Source organism: Mustela nigripes, chromosome 14 (genome assembly GCF_022355385.1).
Source record: "Mustela nigripes isolate SB6536 chromosome 14, MUSNIG.SB6536, whole genome shotgun sequence".
Lineage (NCBI taxonomy): Eukaryota > Metazoa > Chordata > Mammalia > Carnivora > Mustelidae > Mustela > Mustela nigripes.
This window is the reverse complement of record NC_081570.1, coordinates 8,770,455-8,792,780: the sequence shown is the minus strand read 5'-3', so window position 1 is coordinate 8,792,780 and position 22,326 is coordinate 8,770,455. Positions and strand designations below refer to the sequence as shown.

The window sequence follows — 22,326 nt, the reverse complement described above, 5'->3', positions numbered from 1 at the left end:
ATCCTGCTTGCAGATGTGCTGCGGAGGACAGCATTCTGGTGCTGAGCTCACGTGGACAGCAAACTCGTTGAAGGAGTGGCAGGATTGGAGGGCTGCACACAGGCCCACTGGTAATGGTGACGAAGGGCAGAAATAGGGGAACCAACCTCTTAGCTCCCACTTTGCCAGAGTTTGCTGCTCTATCAGCCCGCTTATAGTGGAAACTTCTCTAGGGAAGAAAGCTCATCACTTTTGAACGATGTGCTTTTAGTAGTCAGTGTAAGTCAGCTTGCACAAGAGGACGTCTATCCCAAGGTCAGACCCCTCCTAACACTCTCTAATTATTCTAATAACACATCTGGATCACACCTGGTCCTGATCAACCTGGAAGATGCTATGTTTTCCCACAGAGACTCGACTCTGATGAATACAGACTCTGGGCCCTGGGGATTCCACGTTATCAGGTGCAAAGCCACAGTAGAGAACGCTGGGTGCTACGAGAAGTTGCTGTGGGCCCCCACCCCATGGAGGAAGTCAGACTGCCCTACTGTGCGGGACGACTTTGGGCCAGACCCCGTACTCGGAGACTGGGCTGCGAGAGAACAGATCAGCTCCTGCCACCGCGCCAAGCCCAGCAGCCTCCCCCAGGGCCTACCTTGTAGATGTTGGTCAACGCACTCTTACTGGGGAACTTCACCGCGTTCACCTGCACGGCCGGGCCGGTCTCGATGACCTCATTCTCATTGCTCAGGGGAGTCACGTACAGCATGAAGGGCTGAGTGGTACCAATGAGCTGATTGTCCACCTGGCCCAGGAACAAGACAAAACAAGAAGGGGCAACGGCTCACTTCTCAGCTCTCTGTTCTCGTTGAGTGGGGTCCCCTCCTTGGTAGGACACTCAGAAAGGACCCCTGCCATTTTCCTCTGTTTCAGCAGCAGCTGGAAAAACGTATCCTCACTGCAGACCAGCAGCAACTATAGTCGGAAGGACAACAGCAGCTCTCCTGTGCGTGGGGAGTGCCACGTGCCAGGCACAAGCTAGTCCCCTCACGTGCATGATCTGAATCACGGGATACCTGTGAGGTCAGAGGCACTCGAGTCAGGGCTCCGCTACAGTCCCTACCACAACCTCCTGGCACAGATAAAGAAGCTGAGGGGAGAGGCCCTTGCTTAAGGTTGCACAGCGGGCTCTTCACAGAACTAGAACTTGACTCCAGGTCTGTCTGACGTCAAGCCCAGCGCTCTTAAAGGCTATCAGCGAGGTGGGCGGACCATAGAGCATGAAAACTAGGGAACTGGTGGTTCGGCTGCTACCAAATGGAAACAGTGGCCTTGACCAAAGTCAAGTCTGTGCTAGGAATGAAACGATGATGTTAGTGGCGTTAGGGTCTGCTCTATTCACCCACGCCAATCAGCACCAGATTGGAGCACGCTGTCTACACCCCACTGTGTTTAGGTGTGTCAGAAGACTCACTGCAGGAAGCGGGCACCTCCACTTCATTTTCCAACAAAGTTCCACATCAGGGAAAGGAAAGAGAACGTCCGTGTACTTTCTACACATCTAAGTGTACTCCCTACACGTCACCGAATACATCCCTTACTACAGCTCTAAAGGCTAAAGTCTTTCTCCTCATTTTACAAAAGACTAAACAGAAGCTTAGAGAAGTTAGACCACTTGTCCACATTCCCACAGCTAGTGAGGCGGATAAGTCAGGTTCAAATACAGGCACTTCTGGCACCAAATCCTGTGACCCTCCCCGTGTACCACACGGACGGCCACACAGCCATCTGGATAACCTGCGGGCTCTTACGTCGCAGAGGTAAGGGCGAGAGACCGTGAGCATGAGCACTTGCTCCTACTTCCATCCTCGGCCCTACCGTGTACTCCCTGCACAGCAGCCGCGGTGAGCTCCTGTCCCTCCTTCCTTTCCAACTCATGCCCCTCCTTCCTTTACACCTGACAGAGGCTTCCCTTTCTCCTGGGATGAAACCAAACTTCTCGCCACGGCCTCCATGATGTAGCCACTGCCCACAGCCCCGCCTTCAGCACAGAGCAATCCCCTCCAGGTTTGCTCCAACCTCCCCCTACCCAAGCCTTCGGGTTATTTCTCAAAAGGGGGCAGCTCTCCTCTCTTCAGAGTCTCTGGATTCCGAGGGAATGCGTTTTACCCTAATAGCCTTCTCCAGGGCTCGCTCACTCCCTTCCTCCAAGGTTAGCTCTCACCGCCTTGGGAAGATCTTCCCAGGCCACTTCATCTCAAAAGCATTCCGTATTCTTTCGAGCAGTTCCCACAGGTGGCCGTCATGTTCCTCGCTTGCTCGCTCCCCCTGTTGGCTGACCTCTTCCCTGGCCTGCTAGCCCAAAGGGAGCAGAACTCATCTCCTGAGTCACGGCTGTTCTCCCCAGAGCCTAGTGCCCTGCGCGGTACACCGCCGATGCCCTAGGAATTTACCGAGTGAATGAATCACCCGTCACATCCAATAGAGAAGACACCTTACTCTGACCGCTCCGTTATTCTTGATAATGGAGGCAAGTACACTTGATACAAGATGTGGAAGAGGTACAAATTCTAGTGTTATTCTCCCAGTTAGATTAGATGCTTCGGAAGAATGGGGACCACAGTTTCTATTTTTAAACATTCTTTGTCCCAGCGCTGTAATCATGGTCAACTCTCAAACCTGTTTATTTTCCACGATTTATGGCACACCTTAAGTCAAGAGGTATTATAGGACAAATATTCTTGACTAAATGGTTAATGAAATTCATGAAGCACAAATAGCTCTTTGGAGCTTCTCTGTAAGGTGAAGAAAAAAAGACAAGAAATAGAAGGACAAAATAGTAACTTTTTATCTGTCCTCAAACAAACAAGATGTGATTAGCCTGAACCGTTTTCTCTCTGTGCTGTAGGATAAAAACATTTTTCTGAAAGAGGGTTTCGGGTGGATGGAAGTGTACAGTGTGAGCGAGAGCAGAAGGACACCTGGTCAGGGGCACGCAATGCACAGCCTCTGGAGGAATGCAGGCTCCCCACCCAGGGAAAGAATCAAGGTTTAGGTCTTTGGATCCTTCTGGAAATGTTTACCAGGAACTGGTTTCCTAGACACGGTAATCCTGGTGGAGGCTGGAAGGAAGGGCTGCAAACACGAGGCTACAAAGACAAGAGCTGTCTTGATAGCAGGATCACAAAATTTGGGCAGAAACTGTCAAAGTCAACCTTTTCAGAGCTTTGACAGTTAACCAAGGGCTTGCAGCAGTCCAGGGGTCACTTATCAGAGAAAGTTGGCTGAAACTCAGCAAGAACAGCCAGCTCGGTGGCTTTCCCACCCCACCTGCCCTCCCCAGGTTCACGGTGGCCTCAAACATCAACAGCCCCATCCCCAGGCAGCCCCGGGGCTGGGATGAGCTTACAGCTCCCCTCAAAGCTTCGTCCCCATAGCACTGTCAAGTTGCGGGCCTCTCTGGCACGCTTCCCTTTCTTGGCATCAGTGATTTGTCTTCTCTCTTTCCCCTCCTGATCAAACTCATCAGAAGTTTGTTAGTTTGACTGATTTTCTCAAAGAAGCAGCTTTTGACTTCTTTCTTTCCTTCCTTTCCCTGTGGTTTTTGGTTTCTGCTCCAGTGATTTCCACTGGGATACTCACTTCCTTTCTTCTGCTGCTTTTAGGCTTAATTTGTTGTTGTTGTTGTTTAGTTTCTTAAGATGACACCTGAGTTCAGTTTCCAGACCTTTATCCTCCTCTAATAGTGCTAGAAATCTCCCTTCAGTAGAGCTGCAGTAGCGTTCCACCAACTTTGACATGCTGTGTTTTCATCTTCGTTTAGTTCAAAATATTTTCTGATTTCTATTTTGATTTCTCCTCTGATCTCTGGGCTATTCAGAAATATGCTTTTTAGTTTCCAATCATTTGGGGGATTTTCCCAACTATCTTTCTGCTCCACTTCAATTCCATTGTGATGAGAGAATAGACTGTGTGACTTGAATCCTTTTGTACTTGGGAATTGTTTTATGGTCCAGAATGTGGTCTCTCTTGGAAATGTTTCCTGTGCACTTGAGAAGAACAGGTTTTCTGCTGTTGCTAAGTGGGCTGCCGGATAAATGTCAATTAGGCTACCTGGTTGGTAGTGCTATTCAAGTCTAGTATACCTTTGATGAATTGCTGCTTATTTGATAATTCTAACAATTATTCAGAGAGGGCAATGAAATTTTCTTTTTCCTTTTTTTATTATGTTATGTACACCATTTGTTTTTGATGTAGTGTTCCAAGATTCACTGTTTACAGATAACACCCAGTGTTCCACGTAGTACGTGCCCTCCTTAATACCCACCACTGGCCTCACCCATCCCCCACACTCCTCCCCTCTAAAACCCTCAGTTTGTTTCTCAGAGTCCAGTCTCTCATGGTTCATCCTCCCCTTCGATAACCCCTGTCTTTATTTTTCCCTTCTTTCTCCTAATGTCCTCCATGCTACTCCTTATGTTCCACAAGTAAATGAAACCACATAATTAACTTTCTCTGCCTCAGCATAATCTCCTCCAGTCCCATCCATGTTGATGCAAAAGCTGGGTAAAAGCCATCCTTTCTGATGGCTGAGTAATATTCCATTGCATATATGGACCATATCTTTAACCATTTGTCTGCTGAAGAACATCTCTGCTCTTTCCACAGTTTGGCTATTGTGGACATTGCTGCTATGAACATTGGGGTGCATATGGCCCTTCTTTTCACTACATCTGTATCTTTGGGGTAAATACCCAGTAGTGCAATTGCCAGGTCATAGGGTAGCTTTAATTTTAATTTTTTGAGGAGCCTCCAAAGTAGCTGCACCAACTTGCATTCCCACCAACAGTGTAAGAGGGTTCCCCTCTCTCCACATCCTCTCCAACATTTGTTTATTGCCTTGTTAATTTCTGTCATTCTAACTGGTGTAAGTGGTATCTCAGTTTGGTTGATTTTAATTTCCCTGATGCCTAATGATGATGAACATTTTTTCATGTGTCTGTTAGCCATTTGTGTGTCTTCATTGGAAAAGTGTCTGTTCATGTCTTCTGCCCATTTTGACTTATTTGTTTTTTGAGTGTTGAGTTTGAGAAGTTTCTTACAGATCTTGGATATCAGGCCTTTGTAGTGTCATTTGCAAATATCTTCTTCCATTCTGTGGGCTGTCTCTTTGTTTTGTTGACTGTTTCCTTTGCTGTGCAGAAACTTTTTATTTTGATGAAGTCCCAAAAGTTCATTTTCACTTTTGCCTTTGGAGACCTGTCTTGAAAGAAGTTGCTGTGGCTGATGTCGAAGAGGTTACTGCCTATGTTCTCCTCCAGGTTTTTGATGGATTCCTGTCTCACATTGTGGTCTTTCATCCATTTTGAGTTTATCTTTGTATGTGGTGTAAGAGAATGGTCGAGTTTCATTCTTCTGTATATTTTCCAATTTTCCCAACACCATTTATTGAAGAGAGTGTCTTTTCTCCATTGGATATTTTTTCTGGCTTTGTTCAAGATTATTTGACCAGAGAGTTGTGGGTCCATATCCAGGCTCTCTACTCTGTTCCATTGGTCTATGTGTCTGTTTTTGTGCCAGTACCATGCTGTCTTGGTGACCACAGCTTTGTAGTAAAGCTTGAAATCAGGCAACATGATGCCCCCACTTTGTTTTTCCTTTTCAACATTTCCTTGGCAATTCAGGGTCTCTTCTGGTTCCATATAGATTTTAGGATTGTTTGTTCCAGCACTTTGAAAAATGCTGATGGTATTTTGATTGGGATGGCATTTAAAGTATAGCAATCTGTACTATGCTCTGGGCAGCACAGATACTTTAACCATGTTTGTTCTTCTGATCCATGAGCATGGGATATCTTTCCATCTTTTTGTGTCTTCAATTTCTTTCATGAATGTTCTGTAGTTCCCAGAGTATAGATCCTTTACCTCTTTGGTTAGGTTCCAAGGTATCTTATGATTTTTGGTGCTATTATAAATGAAATCGATTCTCTAATTTCTCTTTCCACAGTTTCATTGTTAGTGTATAAGAAAGTAACTGATTTCTGTGCATTGATTTTGTATCCTGCCACATTACTGAATTGCTGTATGAATTCTAGTAGTTTGGGAGTGGGGTCTTTAGGGTTTTCCACATAAAGTATCATGTCATCTGCAAAGAGAGAGAGTTTGACTTCTTCTTTGCCACTTTGAATACTTTTCATTTCTTTTTGTTGCCTGATTGCTGTTGCTGGGACTTATAGTACTATGTTGAACAACGGTGGCAAGAGTGGGCATCCTTGTCATTCTCCTGATTTTAAGGGAAAGTCTCTCAGCTTTTCCCCATTGAGAATATTTGCTCTGGGTTTTTCATAGATGGATTTTATAAAATTGAGGAATGTTCTCTCTATCCCTATACTCTGAAGAGTTTTAATCAGGAAAGGATGCTGTATTTTCTCAAATGCTTTTTTGGCATCAATTGAGAGGACCATGTGGTTCTTCTCTTTTCTCTTAGAAATTTGTTCTCTATCACACTGATTTGCGAATGTTGGACCACCAGGGATAAATCCCACCTGGTCATGGTGGATAATCTTTTTAATGTGCTGTTGGGTCCTATTAGCTAGGATCTTGTTGAGAATCTGGACATCCATATTCAAGGTAATGCTGGCTTCATAGATAGTCTGGAAGTTCTCCTTCTGTTTCTATTCTTTTAAACTGCTTTAGTCTCCTATTATTTCTTCTTAGAATGTTAGGTAGAATTCCCCAGAGAATCCATCAGGTACTTGACTCTTATTTTTTGATCATGGCTTCAATCTTGTTACTAGTTATTGGTCTATTCAGGTCGTCAATTTCTTCCTGTTTTGGTCTTTGAAGCTTACAGGTTTCCAGGAATGCATCCATTTCTTCTAGGTTGCTTAATTATTGGCATATAGCTGTTGATAATAATTTCTGATGACTGCTTCTATCTCCTTGGTGTTAGTAGTGATCTCCCGCCTTTCATTCATAATTTTATTAATTTGGGTCCTTTCTCTCTTCTTTTGGATTAGTCTGGCCTATGGTTCCTCGATCTTACCAATTCTTTCAAAGAAGCCACTTCTAGTTTCAAGGATGTGTTCTACCATATCTCTGGTTTCTAATTCATTGGTCTCTGCTCTAATCTTAATTGTTTCCCTTCTCATGCATGGGATAGGCTTAATTTGTTGTTGATTCTCCAGTTCTTTAAGGTGTAGAGAGTTTGCATATTCGGGATTTTTCTATTTTTTTGAATGAGGCTTTGCTTTGCTATGTATTTCCCCCTTAGGACCGCTTTTGTTGTATCTGATATGTTTTGGACTGATGTGTTTTCATTTTCATTGGTTTCTATGAAATGTTTAAGTTAAGTACCTGTTTGATTTCCTGGTTGACCCAAACATTCTTGAGCAGGATGGTCTTTAGCTTCCAAGTGTTTGAATTTCTTCCAAACTTTTTCTTGTGATTGAGTTCCAGTTTCAAAGCATTATAGTCTGAGACTATGCAAGGAATAATCTCAATCTTTTGGTATCAGCTGAGATCTGATTCATGACCCATATGTGGTCTATTCTGGAAAAAGTTTCACATGTGCTCAAGAAGAATGAATATTCTGTTGGTTTAGGGTGAAATGTTCTGTATTTACCTATGGGGTCCATCTGGTCCAATGTGTCATTCAAAGTTCTTATTTCTTTGTTCATTTTCTGCTTAGGTGATCTGTCTATTGCTGAGAGTAGAGTGCTAAGATCCCCTACAATTAATGTATTATTATCCATATGTTTCTTTATTTTGAATAACAGTTGGCTTATGTAGTTGGCTTTTTCCATGTTGGGGGCATAGATATTTAAAATTGTTAGATTTTCTTATTGGATAGACCCTTTAAGAATGATACAGTGTCCTTCTGTATCTCTTACTAGGGTCTTTAGCTTAAAATCTAATTTGTCGGATATGAGGATTGCCACCCTACCTTTCTTTTGCAGTCCGTTGGCATGAAAGATCAGTCTCCATCTCTTCAATTTCAGTCTAGATGTCTCTTTAGGTTCAAAATGAGTCTCTCATAGACAGCATATGGATGGGTCCATATGTCTTTTTATCCAATCTGCAACCCTATGCCGTTTCATGGGAGCATTTAGGCTGTTCACGTTGGGAGTGATTATTGAAAGGTGTGTTTTTATTGTTATCATGTTGCCTGTGAAATCCTTCTTTCTATAGATTGTCTCTGTAAATTTCTATTCTATATCACTCTTAGGGTCTTTCTTCTTTTATAGAACCCCCCTTCGTACTTCTTGCAGGGCCAGCTTAGTGGTCAAATATTCTTTCAGTTTTTGCCAGTCTTGGGAGCTCTTTATCTCTCCATCCATTCTAAATGACAGCCTTGCCAGATAAAGTATTCTCAGCTGCATGTTCTTCTCATTTAGTACCCTGCATATATCTTGCCAGACCTTTTTGGCTTGTCAGGTTTCTGTGGACAGGTCTGACGTTATTCTGATGTTCCTCCCTTTGTATGAAGGAATCTCTTCCCCCTAGCAGCCTGTAAGATGTCTTCTCTGGTTTTAAGATTCACAAATTTCACTACCACATGCCTGAGGGTTGGTCTGCCCTCTTTAATCTTGGAGGGGGGAGTTCTATTTCTAGGACATGATGCTTATTTCATTCTCCAGATTAGGGAAAATCTCAGCTAGGATTTGCTCAGCTATATCTTCTAGTCCTTTCTCTCTCTCTACCCCCTTAGATCCCAATAATTCTGACATTGGATCATTTCATGGCATCATTTATTCCTCTAATTCTGTTTTCATGGATTCTAAGCTGTTTGCTCCAGGCCTCCTCCTGATCCTTCTTTTCTATCAGTTTATCTTCTAGATCACTAATTCATTCTTCTGCCTCATTTACCCTAGCTATTGGAGTATCTAGATTAGATTGGATCTCATCAATAGCATTTTTAAGTTCTGCCAGATCAGCTCTCACTTCTGCCCTCAGAGAATCTATGTTGCCATTAATGTTCTTCTCCAACCTAGCTATAATCTGCATAACTGTTATCCTGAAGTCTAATTCCAGCATTTTGCTTATAACCATATCTATTAGTTCAGTGGCAAAGGTCACAATCTCTGAATTTTTCCTATGTTGCGGGTTCCTCCTCCTAGTCATTCTGGTGAGAGGTGGTTGAGGGAATGTACAGAGTCCAAACTCTGTTGAACACAACCCAAGCAAGATGCACCCATTTTATAGGGCCCTTAGGGTTGTCGGCCTCTTGTTCTTCCAGCCTGTCTTCTGGGGGAGGGGCCTGCTGTGCTGTTACTCAGGCAACCCTGTTTGGGCAGAAATGCCCTGCCCCCTATTGGGGGGACAGGCTCAGTGAAAACTGGTTTTGGGGGCTTTTGTTCTCTGGCAACTTTCCCTGGCAGCTTTCAGTGTCTCTTCTGAGAGTCAGAGCAGAAGCGATTGTGCCCAGTCCTCTGTCTCAGCATAGAGCGAGTACAGTCTGTTCTCCAGAAAGCCCTGCAGGCCACACTGACTCGGTTTTTGTCTGTGCTGCTGAACACCCCAGCGTCCTGGGTTGTGTGCCCCACAGCAGCACTCCCAGCCCTTGCCCTTGCCCTTTGTGCTTCTAAAACCATCAGCTACCCCCAGTTCACATGTGCACCCCCGCAGCTCCAGGTTTCAGTCCAATGGGCTACCCTAAAGTTCTTTCCCCACAGCTACTGGTCTGGTCTGCAAGTCTGTGCCCAGGCCCCAGTGTGGGAGGCTTGTGCGCTCCTGTGTTATTTCACCTTTCTGGTGCCAGCGCTTACGGCGGCTCTCTCCCTCTTCCATTTATCTTCTGGTATCTGCCAGCAGAATCGCAGCTCCCTGCTTCATACCTCAAATCCAGCCGCCAGAGATATTCTGTTGGTATAGACCCTGAGATATCTTCTTACATCTCAGGCTGATATCCTGGGTGGTCAGAGTGGTCTGGTAGATATCCAGCTCAATTCAGGAGACCAACTGAAATAGGGTTCTCCTACTCCTCCGCCATCTTGGCCCCTCCTTGAAATATTCTACTATAATTGTGTACTTGTCCATTTCTTCTTTCAGTGCTATCAGTTTTTGCTTCCTACACTTCAAAGCCCTGAGATCAGGTACATAAATAGCTGCGATCATGATGTGGTCCACATACGCTGTCACTCTCAGCATTAGATAGCTGCGATCATCATGTGGTCCGCATACACTGTCTCTCTCAGCATTAGGACATTACCTTCCTTATTCCCAGTAATACGCTTTGCTCTGTAATTGATTCTGACAGGAATCTAGCCATTTCCACTTTCTTATGACTAGTTCTAGCTCAGTATGTCTTTTTCCATTCTTCTCTTTTAACCTACTGTGTCTTTATATTCAATGTGTTCCTCGGAGGCAGCATGTAATTGGATCTCGCTTTATACTCCAGTCTGATCACCTGTGCCTTTCCATTGGAGGTCCTTATAGCATTCACATTTATTTAATTGATACAGTTCAGTTTGAATGACTCTACCATCTTGTTATTTGTTTTCGATCTGTCTCATCTGTTCTTTCCCATGTTTTCCCACTTTTTCTGCCTTCTCTTGGGTTGTCCATCTTCTCCTTCTGTTGGACTATTAGTTGTAGCTCTTTGTTGCTTTAGGATTTCTAGTATTCATCTTTAACTTACCAGTTTATGTTCAAATGACAGCATACTACCGAGCGCATAAGAACACTGTAGTTAACATACTTCCATTTCTTCTCTCCAAACTTGATGCTATAGTTGTCATTCACTTTACTCTAACATCTTATAGGCTCTAAAATACAGTGCTATCAGTTTTGTCTAAGCAGTTGATTCTCTCTTAAAGAAATCTAAATAATTAGAAAATATTCTCATTCACCTGTGTATTTATCATTTCAGGGGCTCATTCCTTTGTGGAGAGCCAGATTTCCACCTGCTCCCATTTCCTTCTGCCTGAATGATGTTACTTAACATTTTTTTTTAGCATGAATGTGCTGGAAGTGAGTTCTTTTAGCTTTTGTATGTCTAAAAACATTTCTATCTCATTCTTTTATTAGCTTTTGAGGCTTTAATGTAGAGATGATTTCTGATAAGGCTTTTACACATACCGAAAGTAGCATCCAGGCCTCCTTCCTTTAAAGATCTTCAGAGACTCACAAGAACTACAGATTTGAGGTTTGCAGTTACCATCCAAGGAGGAAGAAAATTCAGTGACTTCCCCAAAATAATTAACATGAAATTACAAGTCCTAATTATTCTTATTTTCTTTTTCACAAAACGCCCTATCAAGTTTTAAAAAGACATAAAAAAGCACTTTTTAAAAATTTAAGATAAGCCTTTTAAAATATAAAGTAAGACCACGAAGCAGTGTGACAGGTTTTCTTCTGTCACTTGTAAACTCTAGAGAAGACAGTCCTCAGAACCCTAGAAGTCTGTGGAAGTCTCTTCATTTACAAAATCAGGATAAACGGCATCCAGCCAGGAGTCAAGGGATCTGGGTTTCGGCTGGCATCCTGCACAGAGCGATCCTGAACAAGCTTCCCAACTTCTGGAGAGCGGAAGCCCCGTCACAGGATGAAAGGGGCTGACTGAGGTCATCCCGAAGAACTCTTCCAGCTCTGTTATTTTGTAATGCAAGCACGTTCCAAGCTACTTGGGGTCAGGGATGTTAGAATCTATTTTGAACGTACAGTACTTTTAAAATTCCTACTTCTTTTTTGAGTCTTGTTCTTAAATTTATTTTTTTTTCAAGTTCTTCCATACACAAAAATATATTTTCCTATTTAACAGCCTCTTCATTAAGAGCAGTTAAAAGTCTTCTCAGGGCTCCTGGGTGGCTCAGTTGTTAAGTACCCACCTTTGGCTCGGGTCATGATTCTGGAGTTCTGGGATTGAGCCCCGCATCGGGCTCCCTGCTCAGTGGGAAGCCTGCTTCTCCCTCTCCCACTCTCCTTACTTGTGTTCCCTCTCTCACTATGTCTCTGTCAATTAAATAAATAAATAAAATCTTTAAAAACAAATAGAAACAAAAGGCTTCTCAAGGATGTATTTCTCATAACTTGCTTGTATTTATTTATTTATTTATTTACTGGGGAGGGGGTGCTGCTTTAATTTCTCCAAGATCTCTTCTGCAGTTGTGGAGGCCACCACTTTTCCATGAGATTGACCACCCTTAACTAAAACCACGTCACTCTCCCTGAGCTCCAGGACATTCAAAGGTACCAACAGAGCTGGGCATTAGCCTCTCCTTCTGACAGGGCTGGGGGGAGGGGGCTGCGATGACCACACTAACAGCTTCCACCATCACGTTTATTAGAGCATTTTGTTTGGACCCAGGTTTAGCATGGATGGCTACGGTGACACAACATGTAGGATCAATCACCATAGGACTTAAGGGAGGAACTGGTCTTCCTGGCTCCTTGCTCTGATTCTTACCCCTGTTGATCACACCAGCTTTCTTAGGCATCTCAGCACCTAATGGGAGCCAGGAGGAAGCTCCGTTCCGTGTCCCGACATAAGCCACCTCAGCCCTCTGCCCAGCCACAACAACCCTGCCAGGGAACTGGGCAAAGGTGATTCACCCTTGCTTTTGAAAGATATATTTGCTGGGCATAGAATTCCAGGTTGATGGTTATTCTTCCTTCCAGTTCTTTAAAGACATTACTGTCTTCTCTTCTCGCTCATATCATTCCCAATGAGAAGTCAGCTCTCATTCTCACTTTTTCTCCTGGCACATGACAAGTATTGCTTAACCTGGATAACTCATCACTGCTTTTGAGTAATTTAATGATGATGTACCTTGGTGTAGTTTCCTTCATGCGCATGCAAGCATGTGTTTCTGTTCGTGCTTGGGCTTCTATCTGTGAGTTTAGTTTTCATTAAACTTGGAAAATTTATGGCCAAGATTTCTTCAAATACTTTTTATATGCCCTCCTCTCACTCTTGGCCTTCAGGGACTCCAATTATCCACATGTTAGGTTGCTTGAGGGTGTCCTGTAGGTCACTGATGCTGTTTTCTTTTTATGGATTATTTTCCCCTGAGCATTTCAATTTGGACAGTTTTCATTGCTATGTCTTCAAGTTCACTAATCTTTTTTTTTCCTGTACTGTGTCATCTGCTATTCATTGAAAGCAGTGTGTTTTTCATTTCATTTTAATCTCTAGAAGTTTGAGTTTCTCATATCTTCTATGTGTCTACTTAACTTTTTGAACATGTACAATGCAGTTATAGTAACAGTTAATGTCCTTCTCTGAAAATTCTAACATCTGTGTTAGCTCTGGGTCCATTCAACTGATTATTCTCATTATATATTGTGTTTTCCTGCCCCTTTGCACACCTGGTAATTTTTGACAGGATGCCAGAGATTGTGAATTTTACTTTGTTGGGTGCTGGGTATTTTTGCATTCCATTAAATCCTGAGCTTTGTTCAGGGATATAGTTAAATTACTTGGAAACAGACTGATCCTTTCAGACTTTGCTTTTATGATTTGTTAGGTGGGTCTGGAACAGTGCTCAGCCAAGGGCTAATTATAGTTCACTATGAAGGCAAGATTTTTTGGAAGACTCTTCCCAATGTTACATATGTTATTAGTGTTTCTAGTCTGGCTGGGGGAACAAAGCCCATCCCCAGCCCTGGGGAGCAGCAGATGCTGTCCCTGTGAGATCCTCGTGGATGGTTCAGATGGTAGTTTCCTTACATGCAGCACCGATCTGTCCTCTGCTGAATGCTCACAGAACCCCTCCAGAGATCTCCCGAGTCTGCTTTCTGTGCAGCATGCTCCTCCCAGGTACGCCGCCCCATGAAACTCTAGATGCCTCGGTCTCCAGACTCTCTGCCTGGCCTGTTCAACTCATTCACTCTACTGGGCTCTCTCTTCATCTCCCCTCTCAGTGCCATGGCCTGGAAACTTTCTCAAGGCAGTCAGCTGAGGTGAATGCAGGGCTCAGCTTTTTTGTTTTCCACCTCTCAAGGGTCGCTGTCTTTCAGTGCCTGATTTACAGGGCCTTGAACCTATTGTTTCCTTATTTTATCTGGACTTGGGGGCTGCTTCAGGTAGGAATCTGGTTCCCTATTCGTACACTTTGGCCGGAAGTACAAGTCCAGTTCTCTTACTTTTTTCTCCCTGCAGTGAACTTCAATTTCTCTAATGATGGTTCAATGATTTCCTGTTACTTTTTCCTATTGGCGAATGGGGAACCAGGGTCCACTTTCTTCCATGCCATTTGGACTAAATCGTCTAAGTCACTGGCTACTATACAGAAACACTGGTGAGACAAACATAGATGGGAACAATTATTTTCATAGAATAATTTTTTGAAGTCCATAATAAGATATCTCCACCAGAGCATTAGTGTTTTTAGGACACCAAACACTGGATCTGGCTGGGTGTTCAGCAAGAACACAAGAAGGTTTAACAAGCTCTGAACTGCCCCCATTACCTGCACATCCTGTATGCTCAGCTCAAGCATGTGACTTGTTGCCAGCTGTGTGTAATGCACATTGATTCCTGTAAGACTTGCAAAGACCAGTTCTTCTGGGACTTTATTAATTAAGGACAACCCAATTCCACCTTCTAACTTCACAAGCACCTGAAAGAAAACCAAAATACAACCCAGTTTAAACAGAGGGCAAGGTACCTAGGAGAGTGCAGGGAAACATGTGGCTTTAAATCCCTCTGCTTCACCCCTGAGCAGGTGCAAACCACTTATCCAACTCTGGTCTCTCATTAGGCACCGTTCTCTCTAGGCTCAGTGCCCACCCCTTCCAGAACTCCAAAATGATATGATATGATAATACCTCTCTCGGAGCACTGAACACATTCTGCATTTCATTATAGGAAAAGACCTGTTTGAGAATCTTTCTCCCTGTTTGGGATGCAAGCTTTTAGTATGCTATTCACTGGACTTCCATAATATCCGACACAGTGCTTTACATGTAGGTCCTTATTTTTTTTTTTTTAAGTTACTAAATAAATACCCTATAAGTATATGTCTTTTTTTTTTTTTTAATTTTATTAATTTGACAGAGAAAGAGAGAGCACAAGCAAGGGGAGCAGCAAAGGGAGAGAGAGAAGCAGGCTCTCCGCTGAGCAGGGAGCCTGATGCCGGGCTTGATCCCAGGACCCTGGGATCATGACCTGAGCCAAAGACAGATGCTTAACCAAGCCACCCAGGTGCCCTAGTGTATGTTTTCATGTTCACCTCATGTTCCTTTTCAAACTCCACTTTCTAACACCCAAACAAGGGAGAGAGGAAGAAAGATGACAAGAGAAAACTGGGGGCCCTCAAAAAACCTAGTTTGCTTATTCCTGACCTTGTATAAATTTCAAAGTTTGATTTTCTTTCTTGTTATCTTACTTTCGTACACTATCACATTCTGATTCAATTTTAGCTCTCATTTAATTAATAAATTCACACATTCATGTTGTGATGACATAAACACCATAAGGCAACAGCTGTATTTAGAATTCAGAGGGCAGAGAGAAAAGAGGTCTAAAACTGAGAAAACCATAGAGCAAAGTTCTAAAAAACTAATAATAAAGAAATGAATTTACAATACTTAAAACTTACTTCCAGTTCCTGCTCTGTGTCTGGATTCTTTAATTTCTGTACCTCTTGCTCGGTAACGGGAAGTTCATCCATTTCATATGATGAACGGTCACTTTTCCGTTGGGAGAAATCTGTTATCTGAAGTCAAATAAAACACTGTTGTAAGAGGGCTCATACTTCCACAATGAAACCCATTCCATACCAACTGTGTAGGTCAAAAGTCACGATGTGCTCAATAATCCTATGGAAGTTAATGGTTTCAGAAACGCTGCCAAATAAGACTTGGGTAATAATGAAGTAAACTTGGTTGTAAGTCTACAGGGCCAAAGTCAAGTTACAGACCTCGAGAGCATCATACGGGGCACTAGGCATCTACAGGTGATCTAGAATTATTGGTCAAGTCCAAAAGGACAAACCTTAAGATCACTACATTCAAAGTTTGCCTGAAAAGAAGGGTGCTTTTATAAGAGGGATTGTGGATTATGAGACACTGCCCCGGAGAGGTCACTGTCACACACCACCTGCATCTCTCCTTTCCCTCAGCCCTCTAATTACACCAGGCCCTGACAAACCTGTATCTCCAGCACAGATCTCTCCCCTGAGCACCAGACCCACATTTACAGACTTCTAGACATTTTCACGTAGATAGCATATACTAACAAGTCCCAAACTCCTCATTCCTTGATCCCTCATTGCCAGAGAAAAACCACAAAATTTGCGGTATGTGTCAGACTTTAAATAATCTGGCCCCTGCTTCTGTCTCCAGCATTAACTCGGAGCACGCTCTCTGTGCCCGTTGGGCCACTCCCTTTCAACTCCAGGTCTTCGACTTATCAACTTCCCAAATCCTACATCATTTCTTCATTATGTTTTTTGCTTACTATTTGTTTACTCCTTCAAAATGGGAGTTCCCAGACCGCAGGGGGTTTTGTGTGTTTGTTCAGTAGTCTGTGCTCAGTACCAAGAACCTCGCTTGGCTCTAGTAAGTGCTCAGTAAAAAACTGCTGAGTGAACACTCTTCTCATTAGCACACAGCCCCTTCACCTTCCCTGGTGATCTGGCTAACTCCTCTCGGTCAACCTTCAGATCTCAGCTTAAATATTACTCCTCTTAGGAAGCCTCCAAGTCTGGGAATACGAATCCTTCCTGTATATTCTGCAGACCACCCTCCACTCCTGCTTTCACTACACAGTACGGTCATGGTCTGACCCAGGACTTCAAGCATCTTGTCGTTAATATATCCATTAAAGATTTAATACTATATAATGACTGATAATAATAATATGTACCATTCTTGGCATTGCCCTCTTACCTTTTTCTACTATCATCTTATTATTATTATTTTTTTAAAGATTTTATTCATTTATTTGACAGACAGAAATCACAAGTAGGCGGAGAGGCAGGCAGAGAGAGAGAGGAGGAAGCAGGCTCCCTGCTGAGCAGAGAGCCCGATGCGGGGGCCCGATCCCAAAACCCCGGGATCATAACCTGAGCTGAAGGCAGAGGCTTTAACCCACTGAGCCACCCAGGCGCCCCTCATATTATTTTTTATACTTCAATTCTTATCACAACTTTGTGAAGTAGGTCTTACCCCTATTTTCTAAACAAGGGCATCCTAGTCTCATAGCCAGCATACATGTCTCAATAAATATTTGTAGAATGACTAACCAATGTGTGGGGGGAAAGCACAGTGAGATTCACATCAGTTCTTATGATAAATAATCACCTGGAGTGCTCTGGTCGGCCCATCTGGGATGACTCGGATAGATAACATTCCAGAACCAGGCCTCATTTTTTGGTTGATAAACTGTTGTTCAGGAGGAACTGGCCCCAGAAGCTCCATGGAAGTGTCAGGACCAAGAACAACTTCAGCTCCATCAAACAAACCGGAAAGCCCTCCTTTGGCCTAAAAGGATAAAGACATGAAAGCAAAGAGAAAGGAACTGACTTTGACAACGTAACATGTCATCTGAAGCAAGTTATCAAATTTAAATTCTCTTTTGAAGGGTCATGATCAATTTTTAACAAAGCATTTACTGTTTCTTCAGCTTTACTGAAGATGAAAACCAGGAGGATTACCTGGGCAAGACAGAAAGTTATGCTACAGGAATTTAGGGAATTCTGAGTAAGAATAGAGTATATTGGTTTACGAGTAACTTCTAGTCATTAAAATAAGCTTTTAAAAAAGTACCAAAACCCCATTTCTCTGAGTATTCTCATTCAGGTTTGGTTAAAAAACTAAAATATCAGCCTTCCAATAAGGAGCAAATTCTAGAGCTGAAAATCTCGGTAAACAGACCGACGGTTGGACAGTGAGCTCAAATATTCAAACGATGGCGCCTCTTCTAAAATGAAACAGAGCAGCGAATGCCATCTGAAAGCCAGCTACTCAGACCTTTGGAGGAAAGTATCTTCTTGCTATCTGCCCCAAACAAAACGGAAGTCAACGGGACCATGTCTATGGGACAGCAGATACAGGGCTAGAGAAGATAATAGCTAGTGTGTCTTGATCCCCTTTGTTAATTTTTAAATACTGAGTAATGAAAAGGAAACTCTGAGCTGGGTTTACAGAACAGATTTCAACACGGAGAAAGCTTTCTACGACTGTTGTAAGTTCGTTAAGAAAGTACATACACAACCTTCTCAGGGCAGTGGTGTCAGATGGTTAATGCCTTCGGTTACTTTATTTAGAATAATAAGAGCAAAACAAGCTTATTTCCCTAACCAAAGCACACCCTGCTCAGCTGAATACTGTTATTATGGCGTCACTCACAACCACAGAAATGATAAACTGGATTCAAGAAACAAAAAACACCAGCAAAGGATGGGGGCGGGGGTCTGCTCTACAAGAATCCGAATTCCGTGGGCTTTAGGAACAAACCGGAAGGGAAGTCTGCGGAAGTCCGGGTCAGACCCGGGGCCCAACAATTACAACGTGCCCTCTCTTGCCTCCAGAAGCCCGAACTGTATTGTTAATTGAAAATCACAAATCCATACCAGATGTGTGCTTCATAGAAGTAAGCGGCCTGGCTTTGACAGAAAAAGCTCAGGGCAAGGGAGATAAAAGAAAATAAATCTCACCAAACAGCAGGCAGAGGCTCCTTCCAATTTTGCTCATTGCCCTGGTGAACAACCTCCCCCTGTGGAGGGCCAGCCTGGTGTCCACCAGGGACAGACATGCTAAGGGTCCTCTAAGCTGGGCCCTGATGCCATCACGTTTACCTTTTGGGTCGAGCCCTGGGCTGAAGCAGAAACTGTCACGTCATTCAGCGATATGCCCAAACCTCTGTGACAACTTCCTGCCCCAATCACTCCAGATCCAGGGTCTTCCTTCTGGCCTGAAGCCAGAAGAAGGGCAGAAAATCCAAACTCCTGGTCATTTTCTAAACATGTGAACATTGCTTATGAGCAATGATTTATCATGAGATAGACTGGCAGAGGGCAGAGGAAACTGACCAGCAATCTTCATTCTGACATTCGCTACAATAATTAAACGCTTATTTGGGCACCACTAAGAATGCAGAAATAAACAGAATCTAGAAAACGCAGCTGGAACACATCACGGAAGACTGTTGTAGATATTGGATAATTGATTGATAAAAGATTGTTGTAGATATTGGATTAATTCTACAGGTCTAAAATTAATCCACGTAACTTAGCATTGGGCTTTTAGCCGGCATTTTTCTTTCTTTCTTTTGAAAATTACATAGGTAATTTTTTTTAAAGCTTTTATTTATTTATTTGAGAGAGAGTGAGTGAGCATGAGTGGGAAGGGACAGAGGGAGAGGGAGAGGCAGACTCCCCGCTGAGCAGGGAGCCCATTGTGAAGCTCCATCCCAGGACTCCGGGGTCACGACCCGAGCCGAAGGCAGATGCTTAGCCAACTGAGCCACCCAGGTGGCTCATACAGGTAATTTAGATCACCAAAGAAAAATAATCCAAGACCTAGAAAAAAGGTCCCATTACCTACAGACAACATTCCCAACACATTTCTCATATACCACCTCTAAGAATATTATCCCTGTAAATACACACAGATGCACAACAGGAGTTCCTTGACCTTCTGGACTATAATGAAACAATGCATACTCGCTCTGTAATGATCTCCCCCTTCCAGTGTATTTATCTTAATTGAGACTTGGCTTCAAAGAAGGTTCAAGCACTCCTTGCTGCAGCTGAGGGCGTCAAGCACTACTGACCTGGACAACCAACCCGTGCAGCCCACAGGTCAGTTTTCCTTCCCGGAAACTCCACGTCTGAGTTGTGCTTCGCCTGCGATCCGGCTTGCGTAGCATCAGTGGCTCGTATCTGCAACACAGGGACATGCAGTGAGTCTTCAAGTCGAGTATGTGAGGCCTAAACAGAGTACTGGGGTCGGTTTTGCTCTTCTTTCTTCCAACATCTTCCCTCCTTAAAACCCAATGGGCGGGCAGCCCGAATCCCATGGCAGCGAGGTGTCTCTTCATAAGCAAAGAGGAATAAGGCAAAATGGGAAGCATCAAACAGGGGGACACAAAGGAGTATCAGTACTTTTAAGGACTCACAACAGCTGTAATAATCTGGTCCCTGCCTTTCCACAGTGAGCAGCTATTACGCAGTTTGAGAAGGGCTCTCCACTAAATAGATCAGAAAATATTTTCAAGAGGGTTTTTTTCTATTTAATTCCCAATTACCTTTATTTTATGTCGGGTTTTCACTTGTAAGTCATGTAAAGTCCTTTTGGAAGTAAGTAAGGTATCAACTGGGAAAAAATATACTGACTGCATAAAGAAACTAACGCACAGGCAAGTCAAATAACTTATTTGTCCCCGGTAACCCATTCAAACCTAAGGAGTTGGTCATAAAAACACATTTGATTATTCTCTTAATAGTTTATTTCTGCTTTTGAAATATTTAACAAGAATTCTTAAAAAGAGGGGCACCTGGGTGGCTCAGTGGGCTAACCCTCTGCCTTTGGCTCAGGTCATGATCTCAGGGTCCTGGGATTGAGCCCTGCATCAGGCTCTCTGCTCAGCAGGCAGCCTGCTCCACAGCACCCCGCTCACCACCCCCCACCTCTGCCTGCCTCTCTGTCTACTTGTGATCTCTATCTGTCAAATAAATAAATAAAATCTTTAAAAAAAAAAAAAACAACAACGAATTCTTAAAAATATTTTTAAAAACCTGCTCATTTCTAGGGAGGAATGGAGAGTAGAGATTTGGTGGGAAGAGAAAATTCATTTTTTCATATCCTTCATATTGTTTGACTTTTTTTTTAACACCTGCATGGGCATTTCAACAATAGCCTAACAAAAATAAAATAAAGACCCAAAATTTGTATTTAGGAACGTGACAGATCTCATACTAAAGAAAAATACAAATATAAAAATACAAATTCTCATGGGGCACCTGGGTGCTCAGTGGGTTAAGCCTCTGTCTTCAGCTTAGGTCATGATCTCAGGGTCCTGGGATCCAGCCCCGCATCGGGCTCTCTGCTCTCTCAGCAGGGACCCTGCCACCCCCTCTCTCTCTGCCTACCTCTCTGCCTACTTGTGATTTCTCTGTCAAATAAATTAATAAAATCTTTTAAAAAAATACAAATTCTTACTTCATTTACAGGCTTACTTTTTGGTATGTATCTCCACTGAAATGGGAGTTTGGAAGCAATGGGCTGGCATCAAAAGTTATCTGGAAAAGTACCTGTTGTCAGTTACTGCCGCAAGACCAGCGATATCCAAGATGGCGGAGCCCTCGGGGGAGCGGGCTGCGGAGGGCTTATTGGGGTTGTGAGGCACCGAAGATCCCTCGTGGGCCAGCATGCCCGTGCCGGTCATCCTCCACAGTTGGGAGCGCTTCCCGGGCTCCTGGGGGCAGAGAGACACACGGACACAGAAAGCCGTTACAGGCAGAGCCAAACTTCAGGTATGGATGCAAGAGCCTCACACGAGGGCTACGTTCTCAAGCAGAAACTACAGTCAAAGACATTTTCCATATTATACACAAGCTTAATTCTAACTTCCACTGTTGTCAATCCCGAGCTACACTTAGGATGAAACACGCTAACTCTTGAACCAAACATTACAAATAATATATATTTTAAGGATGTATTTTTTTCATATACTTAGTATTTTCTGAACAAACTAGTGAGTTGAGGTTCAGTCCAAACTCCATTAGCTGCACTGCTAGGGTAACTGCTGTCCCAGATGGTGACCCTCGGGTGCACTTACCTTCGAGAGGGATCCAATTATATAAAGTATATATGATAGTCTTTATATTTGATCACTGGTAATCCTCATAACTGGCAGACAACCAGAATTTACCAGATGTCTTCTCCCTTTCCGTGTTTATCATGAAAATACAACTATATTGATGGTTTCTAATTCATAAGCTGATTCTATTCAAATATAAAGTTGACTGAATTCAAAGGTTACACTAAGTTGACTGCTATTAATTCTAAATATAGTTTCTCCTTTGGAATGTTTTATAAACAGCTCTTGGACTTCCAGATCAATCCATGGAAGTCTATAAAATCCATTATATTCAAGAAGTAATAAGAATAATAATACTTATTGAGAATTTACATGTGCCAGTCACAGATCCATGGGATTTACATGTAGTAACTCACTTAACCCTTAAAACAATCCAATGACATATATCCCATTATTACCTTTACTCACAGGTGAGAAAGTTACAGCTCAGTGAGATGAAGAAACTTTGGTGTAGTCACATAACCATCAGGTGGAGGGGTGAGGATTTTATTTCCACAGCCTGATTTCAAAGCCAACAGCCTTAACTACTTCGCTCACGGGGCCTAACGCAACCCAGATATTCTAGGCCAGTAGCCCCTC

At 43.1% G+C, this 22,326-nt stretch overlaps 1 protein-coding gene across 7 annotated transcripts in view; it reads right to left on the bottom strand.

Moving 5' to 3' along the window:
* Window positions 1-22,326, bottom strand: part of VPS13D (vacuolar protein sorting 13 homolog D) — a 249,077-nt gene that overhangs the window by 94,416 nt on the left and 132,335 nt on the right. For all 7 annotated transcript variants that reach the window (XR_009399590.1, XR_009399591.1, XM_059375825.1 and 4 more), the window contains 6 exons: window positions 21,179-21,342; window positions 19,699-19,807; window positions 17,226-17,405; window positions 15,521-15,637; window positions 14,390-14,539; window positions 635-784 (listed from right to left, as the gene is read on the bottom strand). Coding sequence is in view for 5 of the 7 variants with exons in the window: in XM_059375825.1 (XP_059231808.1) it covers window positions 635-784; window positions 14,390-14,539; window positions 15,521-15,637; window positions 17,226-17,405; window positions 19,699-19,807; window positions 21,179-21,342 (870 nt within the window). In the remaining 2 variants the exon portion in view is untranslated. The remainder of the gene's footprint in view (window positions 1-634; window positions 785-14,389; window positions 14,540-15,520; window positions 15,638-17,225; window positions 17,406-19,698; window positions 19,808-21,178; window positions 21,343-22,326) is intronic.